Consider the following 19690-nt stretch of genomic DNA (forward strand, 5'->3'; position numbering starts at 1 on the left):
GATGTACAGTTCACCATTACTCTCCACAAGCAGAGGGTCACAGGAGTCTGATGAGACAATTAGTAAACTGATTCCTTTCGTGGATTGAATTCTCTTCTTGAAAAAGTTTGGTCTTCCAAAATGTGCCATCCAGCCGGCTTCAAATTCCATAAAAAATCAACGATCACTTCTTGAAAGCACTTTGCTCAAGCGACTTGAACTGAATCTTGTGTTGCGTTCGAGTGATGAGGCCAGCACCCACCACTTTGCATCCCCGAGTTGTGGTTCTCTTCTTAACGTTGGGGACATGGAATATATCAATGGTAAATACTGCATTTAGTCACCATCAGATGCTGCAGTGTCTAAATGTCACGAAAGGCGCATACATCAGTGTGAAAGGAGGCATGGAGTATTGTGTCCTCAGTAGCGAAGCAGCTGCAGTAGACGCGGACAGTCAGTCAGGGGAGGTCAGTGTAATCGAACGCGGCCCAGTCATTGGATTCGACCATTCTAAAGCTGTCCAAGTCAACTGTTGATGTGACTTCGAGGTGGAAATCTGAAGGAACAACGACAACTAAACTAAGACCACGACTGTCATCTGTGACTCAAGAAGTGTTTCGAAAACACTACTTTCTGGATATCACTCCGAATTTGCTTTAGACTAATCATACTATTGCTTTCAACATAATTCTAGAAAATACAATATCAGTATAGTTAAGGATTACCTCCGTAAACATCAGTTAACACATAGTCATTTACTGAAAGACACTATAGTACTGTTGCTGCAAACTACTCAGTAAGTATCACGCTTGCTGTTGCCCATATATGTTACTTGATAAATGCTATAAACGGTAATAAAGTTTTGAAGTACCTATAAAAGCACAGTTTCATCAGCAAATATTGTTATGAAATGTGTATCACATTTTGAGGGCTTCGGGAATATTATCGCACAGTACACGGCACAGTATGCGTCTCTAAATAAAGTGCCCATTTTGATCAAGATATTAATTATGTGTCCCTTTGGAAGTCATAGCTGGAAGCTGGAGAGATCTGGAGAGACTGAATAAGAGTCTCTGACCGTTCTTTCAACCAACCTGTTGTCTTCTTAAGTTGTGTCCGCAGCAGTGAAGACTGCTCGTCGGTCGTGGGATCTTCTTCGGCGGAGACTGCTACGCTATCAGTTCTAACCTGTGATTGTGCTTTTTGCCGGATGTCACTTGCCCAGGTTAGTCTCTGTATCTACAGAGGGAAAGCACTGACAATGATGGTAGGCGACACTTCTCATTAATGTATCCTGTTTGGTTATTATTCAAATGTTCACACATTTATACTGTCTTTTACAACACTCAACATAGCTTTCTTAATTGTATGGTAACATTTCCATCCAACTTCCGAAATGTAATAAACATGTCCGGCTCTCCAGTACGCACTAGACAGAGTGAGTATAACATATTCACATCTAAGTAACACACGATACTGAGATACGTGTCCGGCCAACGAAAACACCCGAAACAGATATGCTTGTCCTGCCTTCCAGAACGTCCGAAACAGAGGTAAGTATCAGGCTCTCCAGAACACCCGAGTAAGTCGTCTCCCAGGCGCGCCGTAGCGATCCGAATGTGTTCAAAGCACTTCGTTCGCTATGTCGTCACTCTTATGTTTCTCAAAACTAGTGAATTTTAATAAAGAAAAACGATGGACTCGTAGGGTAATCATGAAAACTGTCATACTAAAAATTGGGTTAAACACAATGAAAAGTATATAAATAATTAATAAGAGGAGTTAGGAGTTTTGGCGCCTAGCACCCGAACGTACCGACAAATCAGAAGCAAATTCAGTACAAGTGGCGGACTCTGCCACGGGACTGGTACATACTGTACCATCTGTCGCTTGTACCTCACTCCACTTTCGTACCATACGCTACTTCATGTGTATCGAGCTCCATCGAAGCGAGTTTCTAGCAAAATAAAATACTGGTGGTCACAGCCAGGAACATCACAAGGAACAGGAAAAGAATGTACCGTATATCTTTCCTTTTCTGTCACAACGGCTCGTTGATAGTATCCATGAAACTATCTTCTTCAGCTTTGCCTGCCGATTTACCGTCTGCTGTTTGAATCACGGACAACAATGACAATTCCTTTTCACATCCATGCCGACTGCTTTTATTACGTTTTTCAGTTTCCTCGTCCTTCGAAGTATATCTCCTTCAGTCGTCAACACATTCTATTTTGACACGCTATTGTGCTTTTGTACAGTCTTTTAACGTCAGCAGAATTTTGTGTTATAACCATTATTCTTATAGTCTAAAGATTACCATTTTGGGTTGATGATGTGGAGGTCCCGAATCGGACTCCCACAAAACACCTTCGCCTTTTTTTCTTCTGTATATACCTGGATCCAAATAACAAAGTGACTTGCAGCTATTGGTTAAGCTACAGAGGTTCAACAAAAATATGCAAACACAATGAAAAATGCAAGCTTGAAGATAATTGCAGATGTTGGCAAGACTGGAGGTTGTGTTGCTGCATTTGACCATGGACCGCACCTGTGCAGTATGCTCAATACGTTGCAAGTGTCAGAAGTGGTCAGAAGAGTGTTGTGTGCAGCTGTGAGCGCTTTACGACGGAGCCAAGTGAATTTGACCATTGGAAAATTCATGGTGCTTCCATAACTAAGGCAGCTAATATGTTTAATGTTACAAGAGGCACTGTATCTAAGATTTACACCGCATACCAGGAAAGTGGAAAAATGTCATCTGCGAAGACAGCTATCGTGAAGGACGGTTATTTAAGAAAAATGTGACGAAAAACTAAGAGAACGAGAGCTGTAAAAGTTGCTGCAGAACTTAATGTTACACTCGTGAATTCTGCTAGCACAAAAACAACCAGAAGCATAAGCAGGAAATATGCAGGGCGAGCTGGAATTCCCAAACCACTCGTTAGTGATGCAAATACCAGTAACGGGGAAACCTGGTTTCGGAGCTACAAATCCTGGACTGTGGAGCAATGGAAGAAAGCTGGTTTACGACCCAAGAGTGAAACATGGCGGGGGCTTGGTGATGATTTGGTTAGCAAAATCGTGGTATTCCATGGTTACTCTGCTAGGTCTCCGATGATTATGTGACTGTTTTGGCTGACCAGGTCCAACCCATGTACTATGTTCCAAATGGTTATGTGTTCCAGGACGACAGGGCCCCTTTTCGCACAGCTCGCGTTGTCGGAGGCAGGTTTTGTGAGAATGGGAGCCGGCCGCGGCGTCCGAGCGATTCTAGGCGCTTCAGTCAGGAACCACGCGACCACTACGGTCGCAGGTTCGAATCCTGCCTCGGGCATCGATGTGTGTGATGTCCTTAGGTCAGTTAGGTTTAAGTAGTTCGAAGTTCTAGGGGACTGATGACGTCAGATGTTAAGTCCCATAGTGCTCAGAGCCATTTGAACCATTTTTTTTTGAGCTTGGGGAGTAATTGTTACATCTCACCTGGCCACGACAATCACCGGTGCTTAGTGTTATTAAGCTTTTGTGGTCTACTTAGGAAAGAAGGGTGGGTGATCACGATCCCCTCCATCAGTGTTATATGAACTTGTCACGATTTTACAGGAAGAACAGTACAAGTTTCCCTTCAGAAACATGCGGAACCTATGTATATCGATACCGAGATACTGGAAGCTATTTTTAATGCCAACCAGTATTAGGCATACTAATGTGTAATGCGTTTACTCATGCCATCTGCTTATGTCACGCCGCTATGCTTCCTCAGGTAACGTTACAATGTCAGTCGTATTCCTTGTTTGTACTGTTTCTTTACGAGACAGAAAGACTGAAACTAATTATGAAAGACAGTAGGAAATTAGTGAGGCTGTTACCATTTCGCTAACCAAATCTTAATATTGCTCGTTGACGGGGCGTGTGCTGCAGCCATATAATGTAAGGGTATGGAGTGAGGTCATTTCAGCCTAGTGAGGCCTCATGGGAAGCTGTATTTTGTAAAAGCATGAACATTTACAACCAAGTCTGCGAGGTGGCTCCATGTCGAGAGACTTCCAGCGGGCTAGATGACCCACGATATTCATTTATTAGCAGCAGAAGCTACAGCCGCTCTTTTGCAGCTTCAGGAGCCAGATGTCATACGTTTACTATGAATCTTATTTTTCGCACAATTCCAGAACATTTGGATAGGATGATTTGGTAAATTTTAGAGCAGCAATTGTCTGAGGAGTGGAAGTGGCTGAGCGTTGTGGTGACGCAAATGTGAGTGCCTTTCATTAATTAACACAACTTTAATTCCAAACAAAATTGACACCTAGCTCAAATTCGTTTGTACACAAGAAATGCGCTTGGTATAAAGAAACAACAATAAACGAAGAATAAGATACGCACACAGGCTAAAATTCGGACAATGAAAACAATAAACTAATGGGAGCAACGTGTACGGTAACTATAACAGCAAATGCAGCCAACAGCTAAATGAAATGCAACAAGTTAATTAAGGACATAAACATTGCATATTATGCACCGCTGGAGGTTTCATCCAGGTACTTCAATGTGAAAACGACAAAGCAAAGGACTGTCAGTTACTCAGGACTGTTTCAGTGGGTGAGTTTTGAGTAAGGGGCACATAGAATCAGGCTTTGACGTTGCCCTGCTCGCCAACTACAGACTTCCCAGGCACCCAGAACAACACCGACTGGTCCGTTCTCTGTGCAGTTGACAGCACTTTCTCTGTTGCCGTCTAGATAAGCCGCCAGCTACCAAGCGACTTCCTCGTGCCAATGTCCCAAGAGTCACACTCGTTCTGCAACGAACCATACAGATGGTGGGTTTGTGCCTCCTTGCATGCGATATGATTGGGCCCAGTTGAACAGCTCTTTAAGGAGGGTCAGCATGGAGTTGGCTCGACCGCTTCGGGCGGCTACCGGCCAGATACGCGCCTGGTTCCTGTTGATGCTACTAATAGGAGGGATTTCATTAGTCATGGCCTGCATCTCAGTGGGAAATAGAAGGCTAAATTCAAAATTCACTGGGTTCATAGCAAAATCCTTACGGGGTGGGGGCAGGGGAGCGGCACTGAAACCCATCGGGGCTTCTCTTTTTTAAGCTGAGATCAGTGTCCTGTGCCAGTGGTACAACACTGAAACGAATCAATCATTATGAGAAGCTCAGACAGGTAGGTGCTAATGATGTTAAAATATCACAAGTTTCTTCTAAATATAAAGTGTAGACTAATATTAGCATATTGCATCAGACTATCACGGGATTAAAAAACAAAGTAGATGAACTTTTTGTTTATTTGGGAGATATGGAAATAGAAAATACAATAGATCTACCATGCCTGTTTGTAACTCTTATACATGAAAAACGTACATGTAAGTGGATATAGGCTTTCAGCACATGTAACTGCAAAAGGGAAGTATATCTAATAGCAAGAAAGTGTAATGACACAGAAACAGTCAAACACTAGTGCACGATATGAAGAAAAGTTATTAAAAAATCCAGAAGTACGTGTATTTTGTCTGATAATAAAATCAAAACAATTTGGAATACTGTTGAAAGGGAAATAGGGCAAACAAGAGCACAGTAAGACTGTATTATCATCAAACTGAATGAAAAGTTTACTAACAAAAAGTCTAAGGCTGAAAATATTTTTAGTAATAATCTTTAAACGTTGTGGAGAAAACAGGGTCCAGATGTCCATTAGAAAATGCAAAGCTATATAAGAAGAGGCAATAGCTATGTAATTTGATAAAATTGAAATTCTACCCACCTCTCGTTATACAGTTAGGAAAGTAATAAACTCACACAACAGTTAAAGCTTGCAAGGAATTGATAGCATCTCCAACAAAGCACTAAAACTTTGTTCCCGACACATAAGTAGGATTCTCAGCCACATATGTAGTAGCTTACTGAAACAGGGAATTTTCCCTGAGAGAGTAATATTGTTAAACCATTACATAACAAGAGGGATATGTCTGATGCCAACAATTACAGCCCAGTCTCAGTCCTGACAGCTTTGTTCAAAATTCTTGAAAAAGTAATGTACTCAAAAGCAGCCTCACATATTTGTAACAATAAAGTACTAACAAAATACCAGTTTGGTTTTCAGAAAGGCTTTTCCAAAGAAAATGCTATGTATACTTTCACGTATCAAATATTAAATGCTCTGAATAACCGAAGGTCACGAATTGGGATTTTCTGTGATCTCTTAAATCATGTAATTCTTCTAGAAAAGCGTATGTATTTTGGTAAGAGAGAGACAGAGCACAAATGGCTTAATTATATTTAACTGCAAGACCACAGAAGGTTGAAATAAATAGTTCACACAATGCACAAAAACCAGGGGGTTCCTCATATCTGGGAGGTATCAAGAATGGGGTTCCACAAGGGTCAATCTTGGATCCCTTATTGTTCTCAATATAGAGGTAGGCTGTAGAAATAACACCACTGGTCAGAATAACGTCGAATTGTAAAGAAATATTGTCAGAGAAGGGAGGAAACGTATAGCAGAAGAAAAATAAATAGTTACAAAATGTGGCAATAGATGGCACTGTAAGCATCATAATTTAATAGCCGCATGTGGTAGCTGCGCCGTCTAGGGCTTCTAGTCACGGTTAGCATGGCTCCCCGCCCCCTGTCGGAGGATCGAGTACTCCCTCGGGCATCGGTGTGTGTTGTTCTTAGCGTAAGTTAGTTCAACTTAGATTAAGTGGTGTCTAAGCCTAGTGACTGATAACCTCAGCATTTTGGTCCCATAGGAACTTACCACAAATTTCCAAATTTTTCCATAATTTAATAGTGGTCGACTGTAAATGACAGATGAATCATATAACAATGCCTAAGGAGTACTTCCTCCCCCCATGAACCATGGACCTTGCCGTTGGTGGGGAGGCTTGCGTGCCTCAGCGATACAGACGGCCGTACCGTAGGTGCAACCATAACGGAGGGGTATCTGTTGAGAGGCCAGACAAACGTGTGGTTCCTGAAGAGGGGCAGCAGCCTTTTCAGTAGTTGCAGGGCAACAGTCTGGATGATTGACTGATCTGGCCTTGCAACATTAACCAAAACGGCCTTGCTGTGCTGGTACTGCGAACGGCTGAAAGCAAGGGGAAACTACAGCCGTAATTTTTCCCGAGGACATGCAGCTTTACTGTATGATTAAATGATGATGGCATCCTCTTGGGTAAAATATTCCGGAGGTAAAATAGTCCCCCATTCGGATCTCCGGGCGGGGACTACTCAGGAGGATGTCGTTATCAGGAGAAAGAAAACTGGCGTTCTACGGATCGGAGCGTGGAATGTCAGATCCCTTAATCGGGCAGGTAGGTTAGAAAATTTAAAAAGGGAAATGGATAGGTTAAAGTTAGATATAGTGGGAATTAGTGAAGTTCGGTGGCAGGAGGAACAAGACTTCTGGTCAGGTGACTACAGGGTTATAAACACAAAATCAAATAGGGGTAATGCAGGAGTAGGTTTAATAATGAATAGCAAAATAGGAATGCGGGTAAGCTACTACAGACAGCATAGTGAACGCATTATTGTGGCCAAGATAGATACGAAGCCCACACCTACTACAGTAGTACAAGTTTATATGCCAACTAGCTCTGCAGATGATGAAGAAATTGAAGAAATGTACGATGAAATAAAAGAAATTATTCAGATAGTGAAGGGAGACGAAAATTTAATAGTAATGGGTGACTGGAATTCGAGTGTAGGAAAAGGGAGAGAAGGAAATATAGTAGGTGAATATGGATTGGGGCTAAGAAATGAAAGAGGAAGCCGCCTAGTAGAATTTTGCACAGAGCACAACTTAATCATAGCTAACACTTGGTTTAAGAATCATGAAAGAAGGTTGTATACGTGGAAGAACCCTGGAGATACTAAAAGGTATCAGATAGATTATATAATGGTAAGACAGAGATTTAGGAACCAGGTTTTAAGCTGTAAGACATTTCCAGGGGCAGATGTGGACTCTGACCACAATCTATTGGTTATGACCTGTAGATTAAAACTGAAGAAACTGCAAAAATGTGGGAAATTAAGGAGATGGGACCTGGATAAACTGAAAGAACCAGAGGTTGTACAGAGTTTCAGAGAGAGCATAAGGGAACAATTGACAGGAATAGGGGAAAGAAATACAGTAGAAGAAGAATGGGTAGCTCTGAGGGATGTAGTAGTGAAGGCAGCAGAGGATAAAGTAGGTACAAAGACGAGGGCTGCTAGAAATCCTTGGGTAACAGAAGAAATATTGAATTTAATTGATGAAAGGAGAAAATATAAAAATGCAGTAAATGAAGCAGGCAAAAAGGAATACAGACGTCTCAAAAATGAGCTCGACAGGAAGTGCAAAATGGCTAAACAGGGATGGCTAGAGGAGAAATGTAAGGATGTAGAAGCTTATCTCACTAGGGGTAAGATAGATACTGCCTACAGGAAAATTAAAGAGACCTTTGGAGAGAAGAGAACCACGTGTATGAATATCAAGAGCTCAGATGGCAGCCCAGTTCTAAGCAAAGAAGGGAAGGTAGAAAGGTGGAAGGAGTATATAGAAGGTTTATACAAGGGCGATGTACTTGAGGACAATATTATGGAAATAGAAGAGGATGTAGATGAAGAAGAAATGGGAGATACGATACTGCGTGAAGAGTTTGACAGAGCACTGAAAGACCTGAGTCGAAACAAGGCCCCCGGAGTAGACAACATTCCATTAGAACTACTGACGGCCTTGGGAGAGCCAGTCATGACAAAACTCTACCAGCTGGTGAGCAAGATGTATGAGACAGGCGAAATACCCTCAGACTTCAAGAAGAATATAATAATTCCAATCCCAAAGAAAGCAGGTGCTGACAGATGTGGAAATTACCGAACTATCAGTTTAATAAGCCACGTCTGCAAAATACTAACGCGAATTCTTTACAGACGAATGGAAAAACTGGTAGATGCAGACCTCGGGGAGGATCAGTTTGGATTCCGTCGAAATGTTGGAACACGTGAGGCAATACTGACCTTACGACTTATCTTAGAAGAAAGATTAAGAAAAGGCAAACCTACGTTTCTAGCATTTGTAGACTTAGAGAAAGCTTTTGACAATGTTGACTGGAATACTCTTTTTCAAATTCTAAAGGTGGCAGGGGTAAAATACAGGGAGCGAAAGGCTATTTATAATTTGTACAGAAACCAGATGGCAGTAATAAGAGTCGAGGGGCATGAAAGGGAAGCAGTGGTTGGGAAAGGAGTGAGACAGGGTTGTAGCCTCTCCCCGATGTTATTCAATCTGTATATTGAGCAAGCAGTAAAGGAAACAAAAGAAAAATTTGGAGTAGGTATTAAAATTCATGGAGACGAAGTAAAAACTTTGAGGTTCGCCGATGACATTGTAATTCTGTCAGAGACGGCAAAGGACTTGGAAGAGCAGTTGAACGGAATGGACAGTGTCTTGAAAGGAGGATATAAGATGAACATTAACAAAAGCAAAACGAGGATAATGGAATGTAGTCAAATTAAATCGGGTGATGCTGAGGGAATTAGATTAGGAAATGAGACACTTAAAGTAGTAAAGGAGTTTTGCTATTTAGGAAGTAAAATAACTGATGATGGTCGAAGTAGAGAGGATATAAAATGTAGACTGGCAATGGCAAGGAAAGCGTTTCTGAAGAAGAGAAATTTGTTAACATCGAATATAGATCTATGTATCAGGAAGTCGTTTCTGAAAGTATTTGTTTGGAGTGTAGCCATGTATGGAAGTGAAACATGGACGATAACTAGTTTGGACAAGAAGAGAATAGAAGCTTTCGAAATGTGGTGCTACAGAAGAATACTGAAGATAAGGTGGATAGATCACGTAACTAATGAGGAGGTATTGAATAGGATTGGGGAGAAGAGAAGTTTGTGGCACAACTTGACTAGAAGAAGGGATCGGTTGGTAGGACATGTTTTGAGGCATCAAGGGATCACAAATTTAGCATTGGAGGGCAGCGTGGAGGGTAAAAATCGTAGAGGGAGACCGAGAGATGAGTACACTAAGCAGATTCAGAAGGATGTAGGTTGCAGTAGGTACTGGGAGATGAAGCAGCTTGCACAGGATAGAGTAGCATGGAGAGCTGCATCAAACCAGTCTCAGGACTGAAGACAACAACAACAACAAGGAGTACTTGTACCATGATCCAATGATTATGGAGTTCACGAAGATGGGGTCACTGTTTGTAGATTCAAATTGGCTCTGAGTATTATAGGACTTAATTGCTGAGGTCATCAGTCCCCCAGAACTTAGAAATACTTAAACCTAACTAACCTAAGGACATCACACACATCCATGCCCGAGGCAGGATTCGAACCTGCGACCGTAGCGGTCGCGCGGTTCCAGACTGAAGCGCCAAGAACATTTCGACTAGTGGAAACCTCGCCATGTCAAAGGCACAAATATAATGAAACATCGCTATGTACGACAATTTAAAACCTAGGTGGGTGACAATTTTCAGATTCGATGAATTTGTCTAATGTTTACTTCGGTGGCCACTTCCATGGCGCAACATACAGGAATTGAATGTGATAGCAACATACAGGAATTTATGGTAAGAACTTTGCTTGCTAGCACATTTTGGCATAATATTCCGTTGTAAATGATTTTCAGTTTTATGGCGTGGTTTCTTTGAGACCAAAATCAAATACGTTGTTCCGAGTGAGAGTCTTTGCTACATGCTCAAGAATCAATAGGTATTCCATTAACTCATCTGTAATATAGATCATAGCTAACATTACCATCCCACTCATTTAATATTAATATGGGGATTATAGATTATATAAGTTCCTTTTTGTTCTATTTTTTGATGATTTGTGGTCTTGTATTCTACGTGATCTCGTGGATGACATATGTAACTTTAGTGTTTATTTCTTGAATAATAATCAAACGTTATTTCGTATTTTCTTCAGTTATTTTTATCCTGAAGCCACTTACAGTCTGTTACGTTTGAATGGTCAGCTCCCATGTGCTTACTTATAATTTGTCTAAGTGAAAGGCTAACTAACCTCATTAAATTCATTCTGCCTTCAGTGGAATCATTATTTAAATAAACTGTATTCGACATTTGATATGTTTGTTTCTTTGCATGCATATTACAGCAAATATAAGGTATTTCTGAGCTATTAAGTACTTCATGACATACGCTGAACTTGAATATGTTGAGAATGAGAAAGCCGCATTTTAGTAGTTATGATGCTATAAGGCTGTGTAAACGCAGAGACACCATCTCCATTGTACATACTTTCTCTGTAATAGAGCAAGCTATACCTCTTCAGGTTGTGTTAACAGTTTTATGTGCACAGCCTTTAATTTTGTATTACTTAAACACATGTTCAAGATCCCCTATATTTATCGTTGCTCTACGAAAGTCCTTCATACTTCCCTACTTTCAAAAATCTCATAAAAGGAAATCAGATCATGTTAATATTTATTCATGAACAACATTGTGTATACGAAGAGGAATATTTTCAGGGCATTAACAATGAGGTCTTGTCAGGCAGTTTAAATTTAAAATGAAGTAGAAGGCTTCCAATAGGTAACCGATACTTCTGTTGTTTGGCCTCCTGACAGTAAGATTTGAAAAGCTTTTAGAACATCTCACTCATCAATTCGATCCAGCCAAATATTGCCTTCAGTATCGCTGCTTCCCTTCCTTGACGTATTGGTTATGAGGGGAGATAATGGTACATTTGGATATGGCGTTTATAGGAAGCCAACTAACATTGTATTGAATCTTCAACCTTATAGTTATTCTTATCTAGCTCAGCGTGAAGGGATCATCATACCTTGGTTCATGGACTCATATCACCCCCTGAAAGTTCTTCAGCTGAGTTAGTACACCTTGAAGTTACCTTCGGAGGGCAGATTACAAGCTCTTTCCGTTATCGACCAACCTTGAATCAATAAATGTAATTCCATCCTAGGTCCGGAGTGCGTGACTTCGGCTGGTCGATTTCCAATAACAAAATACCAACAGCCGCTATTTTAGTTTTATTTGTTTGGCCTCAGTTTACGGTCCTGTTAGTGGCTGTAAAGAACGCTCTTGGTTTGCATAACATGGGTGTCGATCGTATCCCTTACGTCGGCCAGAACATCAGAAGAACCGGTATCTACAGCGTAAACGTCACCCGATCAAATCTGTGATTGCTCAACATTACAATGGCAGCAGGCATACGACAGAATATGACAACAAAGAGATATTGCATGAATGTCCATTTACTAGTGTAATATTATTGAACAGCAGCGATCAAGTGATCTCATATGTAGAGACGAAGGTTTTTGTTTAAATTTATCTTGGAATTATATGGGAAAATAGCTGCCTGTTCAAACTGAAGGTCAAAGTTTGGATTACTTGCTTACGCGCTGCACTATCCTGCCCACTATCTCGACAAAGCTATATCCACCATCTTTAATTTCTTCAGAGAAGAGGCGAGGACAGTGGTAATTATATCAACGTCACTATTATATGCAGGGCTTGATTGTCACCCGGGGACACTTGAGCTACGTACACAATCCTCAATTACTTCAGGGGAAGGAGCGAGGACACTGGCGATTGTGTCGAAGATCCCCTCTGCTTTCAGTACCAGATTATAGACCTGCTACATCCACCATTTTGAAATTCTACAGCGTAGGGGAGAGGACACCCGTGATTATTTCAGAATTCCCATTACCTGCAGACGTGATTGTAGTCATGGAGAAATTTGAGCAACATTCACTATTTTCAGTTACTTCAGAAGTCATGGCAAATGTACGGGTGATTGTATCCAGACCTCCTGACACATATCTTAAATTTCCACAGGAATGGGTGATGACCTGAGTGATTCTGTTAAATTCTCCATTACCTGCAGGGCCTGATTGTAGATCTGAGGATACTCGAATGGCATGCACCATCTTGAATTTCTTGAAGGCGAGTGGGTACGGATAATTGTGTCAAGATACCCAGTACATTAAGGGCATGACTACTCAAAGGTGACAAATGTCATGGGATACCTGCTAACATAGTGTCGAACGTCCTTTAGTCCAGTGTAGTGCAGCAACTAGACGTGGTGTGGAAGTCCCCTGCAGGAAAACTGAGCCATGCTGCCTCTACACCCGTTCATAGCTATGTAAATGTTGCCGGGGCAGGATTCTGTGCGCGAAGTGATCTTTCTGTTATGTCTCACAAATGTTCGGAAAGTGGCCAGATTATTCTCTCAAACTATCCGGAATGCTCTTCAAACAGGTAGTGAACGATTGTGGCCTGGTGACATGGCGCATTGTGATCCACAAAAATTTCAACGCTGTTTGGGAATATGAAGTCCATGAATGTAGCCAAACATAACCAATTCCAATCAACGATCGGTTCAATTGGACCAGAAGATTGAATGTAAACACAACCCACACCATTATGGAGTCACCACCAGCTTGCACGGTGCCTTCTTGGTAACTTGGGTCTGGGCAACACTCGAAACCTACGATCAGCTCTTACCCACTAAAACTGGGAATCACCTGACGGGGCCACGGTTTTCCAGTCGTCTAGGATCCAACCGATATGGTCACGACGAGAGGAGGTGCACGCGAAGTCGTGCTGTTAGCTAAGGCACTCGCCTCGGTCGTCTGCTGCCGTAGCCCACTGACGCCACATTACGCCGCACTATCTTAACGGACACGGTCGTAGTAGGTCCTACATTGATTTCTGCGGTTATTTCACGCAGTATTACTTGTCTTTTAGTGCTGACAACTCTACTCGAACGCCGCTGCTCTCGGTCTTTTAGTGAAGGCCGTCGGCCACTGCACTATCCGTAGTGAGAGGTAATGACTGAAATCTGGTATTCTCGGAACAATGTCGATCTTGGAATAACGATTTCCAGAAACGTAATGTCCCATGCGTCTGGGTCCCATTACCAATCCGCGTTCAGTGTCAGTTAATTCCAATAGCGCGGCCGTAATCACGTCGGAAACCTTTTCACATGAATCAACTTGAAACGTCCCCTTTGGAAAATTAAAGAATAACAGTGCTGGTAAAACTCTTACGTTATTTGGTTTTCAAATAGCTGAGAAAAACTGAAGGTACTCAGACATTTCTCTCTTTACTTATTCTGTTCATCACTAAACTGATGCCGGCCAAAGTGACCGAGCGGTTCTAGGCGCTACAGTCTGGAACCGCACGACCGCTACGGTCAGACGTTCGAATCCTGTCTCGGGCATGGATGTGTGTGATGTCCGTAGGTTAGTTAGGTTTAAGTAGTTCTAAGTTCTAGGGGACTGATGACCTCAGTAGTTAAGTCCCATAGTGCTCAGAGACATTTTGAACTAAACTGACAGACAATATTTTTAGCGTAACGCAATCTGACTTTCAATAATCCCCACAAAAGAATGGCCCTGACTAACAATAACCTACACCTTTCATGAATCACTTACCTCACAAAAATCTTCGTTACTCGAACTACTGCAATACAACGAGCGCCAATACTGCCAGCTAAATAAAAGATTCTAACTAGTGAAGGCAATAACTACTGATAGGCATAGTTAACAAATGAAAGATTTCGATAGAGAACAAACAATGTATTTATTCTTAACAACGTTCAAAAGTCATATATAATTTTGTGACATCCCATTAAAACAAATTTTCTTTTTCTGACGGACACACGTCCAGATCGTCCGCTCAAAACTCTGGCATCTCTCTCTCCACATCCACCACTGCTCGCGGCTCACCTCCAATTGCGCAACGCTACGCGCTGTTCACATCCAACTGCCCAACACTACACTAGCAAATATTCCAACAATGCAAACCAGCCACAGACTGCACACAGCAGTCAGTGATTTTCATACAGAGCGCTAGGTGGCGTTACCAACATAAAAACCTAAACAGCCTACTTACAAACTGAGTACAAATGGCAGCTCCTGCAGTGCACTGCCCTTTCGTAACTTGTGTACGCAATACTTCCGCCATCGGTATTTATGCATATCTCTACCCCAGCGATAGAGCGACTGTAATGACTTACCATTGTTTTGCACATACTCGCAGGCGGCAACAGGAGGCGAGGAGAGCGACGACGGCCGCCCGGGCAGGCGCTGCTCTCTGGCCGACCTGACGGTGAGCCGGCACGCACGCCGCGAGTCCGTCCAGCTGCACCAACAGCTGCAGCTGCAGCCGCCAGAGCCCGTCGCCGCCGCTCCTCGGCCGCCGCTGCGTCTGCCCGGTAAGCTGCCCGTGCTCGCTGATGCTGCTGTTGCGCCCTCCCACCTCCGCTGCTTCACACTTGCCCGCGGACGGTCGTATACGAGGGCAATTCGTGTTATATCTCCCATTTGGATAGTAACAAAACGTTAACACAACTGACAACATTTAGAAATGACAACATAAAATGCCTGGAAGCTCCCTGACAAAAAAAAGTAGAGCAACAGTAAGTAAGGAACTGGTGCAAATGGATGTACGCTCAAACACCATCGGTGAGTGCGTAACTGATTAAAGTTGCAATTCTGTGTGACAGGTAGAACGGACACTAGAGCACATTAGTGTTGTTCGTGTTTAGTATCGTTACCAGGCCCGCTACAGTATCCTGTACAAGGGGCGCTTACAGCACAAGATATTGAGTGATTACAGCACCAGATATTTAATGATAACTGTGAAGCTCACAGAGAAGCTGCGTACTGATAAGAGACAGCATTATCAGCACCTGATAGAGTCTGAAAACGGCCTCATTGTGGATCTCCATTTGGCCAGCTGGTCGAACTTGCAATATACAGGTTTGTGAGGCATCCGGATGTGACAGGGCCCGATGTTGGACTGCATAGGAGCCTTAGTGCAGGCGTACTGGTCTTCAGAGTTCCAGTCAACCCATCTGACGACACAAGGGAGCATCACCGCATTGTGCACTACATACATCTACAACTGCCATCTGATAACTGGTAATGGACCCCCTGCAACATTCTGTATCATTCCGAACGACTGGTTGGAGACTTGCAGCAGTCGAACAAGAAAATTACACTATGTAATCACAAGTATCCGGACACCCACTAAAACATTCGTTTTTCATATTAGGTGCATTGTGCTGCCACCTACCACCAGCTACTCCATATTAGCGACCTCAGTAGTCATTAGACAACTAGAGAGAGCAGAATGGGGCCCTCCGAGGAATTCACAGTGTTCAGGTGATCAGGTGTTACTTGCGTCATACGTCTGTAGCCGACATTTTCACACTCCTAAACATCCCTACGTCCACTGTTTCCGATGTGATAGTCAAGTTGAAACGTGAAGGGACACGTACAGCACAAAAGTGCATAGGCCGACACGGCTAATGACTGACAGAGACCGCCGACAGTTGAAGAGCTTCCCCAGACGTCTATTCAGACCATCACACAGAATTCCAAACTGCATCAAGATCCGCCTGCAAGTACTATGACAGTAAGGCGGGAGGTGAGAAAACTTGGATATCATGGTCGAGCGGTTCCTCATAAGCCACACATCACGCCGGTAAATGCCAAACGACGCCTCGTTTGGTGCAAGGAGCGTAAACATTCGACGATTTAAAAGTGGAAATTCGTTGTGGAGTGACGAATCATGGTACACAATGTGGCTATCCGATGATAGGGTGTGAGTATGGCGAATGCTCGGTGAACGTCATCTGCCAGCGTGCGTAGTGCCAACAGTACAATTCGGAGGCGCTGGTGTTATGGTGTGGTCGTGTTTTTCGTGGAGTGGGCTTGCACCCCTTGTCATTTTGCGTGGCACTATCACAGCACAGGCCTACAATGACGTTTTATGCACCTTCTTGCTTCCCACTGTTGAAGAGCAATTCGGGAATGGCGATTGCATATTTCAACACGATCGAGCAGCTGTTCAGAATGCAGGGCCTGTGGCGGAGTGGTTACACGACAATAACACCGCTGTAATGGTCTGGCCTGCTCGGAGTCCTGACCAAATCCTATAACATACCTTTGGGATGTTTTGGAACGCCGACTTCGTGCCAGGCCACACCGGCCGACAAGGATACCTCTCCTCAGTGCAGCACTCCTTGAAAAATGGGTTGCCATTCCCCAAGAAACATTCCAGCGCCTGATTGAAAGTATTCCTGCGAGAGTGGAAGCTGTCATCAGGGCTAAGGGTGGGCTAACCCCATACTGAATTCCAACGTTACCGATGGAGGGTGCCTCGAAATTGTAAGTCATTTTCAGCCATAAAACCGAAGTCTTTTGATCGCATAGTGTACCTTCTCATGCTTGGACTGGCGTCAACACCACAATCCAAACAGCTGCGGATTGAATTGTGGCATGACCCAGAAGAATAGATGCTGATGAATGGCGGCGCATTGCGTTCCGCAATGAATCGTAAATCTACACTCCCTGGTTGATCATCGTGGCGAGTACGGCGACCCGGGGAGGCCCCATTCTTCCAATTATTTGGGGTGGGACAGCGGTGTTACTCGTAGCATCGTGGTGTGGTGAGCCATCGGGTATGACTTCAGACCAAGACTGGTAGTGATTGAGGACACTCTGAGGGCACAATGGTACTTCATGTATATCCTACATCCTCCTATGTTTTCTTTCAGGCGACAGTATCGTGGTAGTGTTTTTCAAAGAGGCAATGGTTGTCCACATACGCAAGTTATCTATGAATTGCCCATAGCCAGCAGGATCCCCATATTTGTCCCTGACTGAACATTTGTGAGAGCAGCTGAAATGTTAACTCCGTCCCATTGTCAGTATGTATGATATTAAAGACCATTTACAACAACTACTCACCACTTTCCTCAGGAGAGAATAAACGGCTTTATATCACTTTCCCCAACAGAACCACAGCATGCATGGAGGCCAGAGAGAGTGCAACGTCATACTGGTAAGTGGGCTAATACTTCCAAGTTCTTTGTTGATTTGACGCGAAATAACACGAGATGTCCTCTCCATCCATGAAGATTTCTTTTTCTTCCTGCTCTCATTCAGGATACTTCACATTTTTGTCAGGCAGTGTTAATGTAGATACTGTCGACTCTTGCTAATTATAACCTCGGGAAATCGAATTTCTCCATAAATTGAACTTGTAGCAAAAACCTTTGAAGGAAGCTCGAGATTTCGAAGCAATTCTGGTCTGTTTCCGTCCAAGTCGAGTCCAACGATTTGGGAATTGTTTCTGCAAATCATTTCTAGCCATCAGCAAAAATTTGCTTGACACCCATCGTGTTGATACCACATTCTGTTCCTTTTTCCCCAGCCAACATGAATTTTCAGTTGCCCAATAATGCATATTATGCCAATTAACATTTCTACGATTCGTGAATGTAGCCTCGTCAGTAAATAAAATCAAATTAATAAATGTGTCATCGCTCTGAATTTGAAGTTGAGCCCATCGGTAGAATTTAACGCGACACATACAATACGTAGCAGTTAATTGTTGGTGGAGACTGACATGGTAAGGATGATATTTATGGCGATGCAGAACATAAACTACAGTACTCTGGCTCATGCCAGATTTCCTTGCGATTTGATGTGAAGTAACAAGGATCTCGAACCACAGTGGCAAGAGAACCAATTTCCATTCCTTAATTAGAATTTTCCGTTGCCGGATATGTTTCCGATGCGTTAAACATCCAGTTGTTCTCAATTTATCATACACATATTAAAATGTACGACGTGTAGGCTATAACTATCTAGCCCTCACAGAATTTGGCAACGGCCTTGTGGTAGTGATTACGCCGGTTCCCGTCATATCACCGAAGTGAAGCGCTGTCGGGCATGGCCGGCACTTGAATGGGTGACCATCTGAGCCGCCAGACGCTGTTGCCATTTTTCTGGGTGCACTCAGACTCGTGATGGCAATTGAGGAGCTACTCGACTGAATAGTAGCGGCTCCAGTCAAAGAAAACCATCATAACGACCGGGAGCGCGGTGTGCTGACCAAACGCCCCTCCTACCTGCATCCTCGGCTGAGGATGATAACGGCGGTCTGGTGGTCCCGATAGGCCACATGTGGCCTGATGACGGAGTGCTGGCCCGCATTACGAGGTCGTGCGGTAGCGTTCTCGCTTTCCACGTCCGGGTTCCCGGGTTCGATTCCCAGCGGCGTCAGGGATTTTCTCTGCCTCGTGATGGCTGGGCGTTGTGTGCTGTCCTTAGCTTACTTAGGTTTAATTAGTTCTAAGTTCTAGGGGACTGATGACCATAGATGTTACGTCCCATAGTGCTCAGAGCCATTTGAACCATTTGAACGGAGTGCTGCTCCTCACAGAATTTCGCTAGCATTCTCCGTGAATGAGAAGCATATGGACTTGTTCTTCGAAGGAATACATCATTCACATTATCTTGATTCGACGATACTAGTCTTACCGTTCTTATTAATGTTGTATTACGAAACGGTCGAATGGCGTTTACACGTCAATGGCAAGTGGATACGCTGTATTCGGCGAATATTTACTATTTGCACGATGTACGAGGCAGAAATGCCAGAAAATGAGCTTCGATAAGGGCCGAAGTGATAAGGAATACCACTCAGTCCATGATAAGAAGATTGCAGCACTGCATTGATACAAATGGCCATCATTTCGAACACCTTTTGTAAAAGGACGTTCATCCCACCTTTGTGATCGTCGTTGACCTCCAAATACCTTACTATTCCACATGAATGGATTCGTCTCGATAGTCGCTATCAGAATAGAAGTACCAACCAAATTATAGCTCATTTTAAAAAACAAATTTGACCTTAATATCTCTGGCGCGACCCCA

The 19690-nt window shown here is 43.1% G+C and overlaps 1 protein-coding gene across 1 annotated transcript in view; it reads left to right on the top strand.

Moving 5' to 3' along the window:
- LOC126353898 (translation initiation factor IF-2-like) overlaps window positions 1–19690 on the top strand; it is a 278434-nt gene that overhangs the window by 77633 nt on the left and 181111 nt on the right. Inside the window, exon 2 of the mRNA XM_050003122.1 lies at window positions 15000–15174. Coding sequence (XP_049859079.1) covers window positions 15000–15174 — 175 coding nt within the window. The remainder of the gene's footprint in view (window positions 1–14999; window positions 15175–19690) is intronic.

The sequence above is a fragment of the Schistocerca gregaria genome, chromosome 3, assembly GCF_023897955.1.
Source record: "Schistocerca gregaria isolate iqSchGreg1 chromosome 3, iqSchGreg1.2, whole genome shotgun sequence".
NCBI classification, from domain to species: domain Eukaryota; kingdom Metazoa; phylum Arthropoda; class Insecta; order Orthoptera; family Acrididae; genus Schistocerca; species Schistocerca gregaria.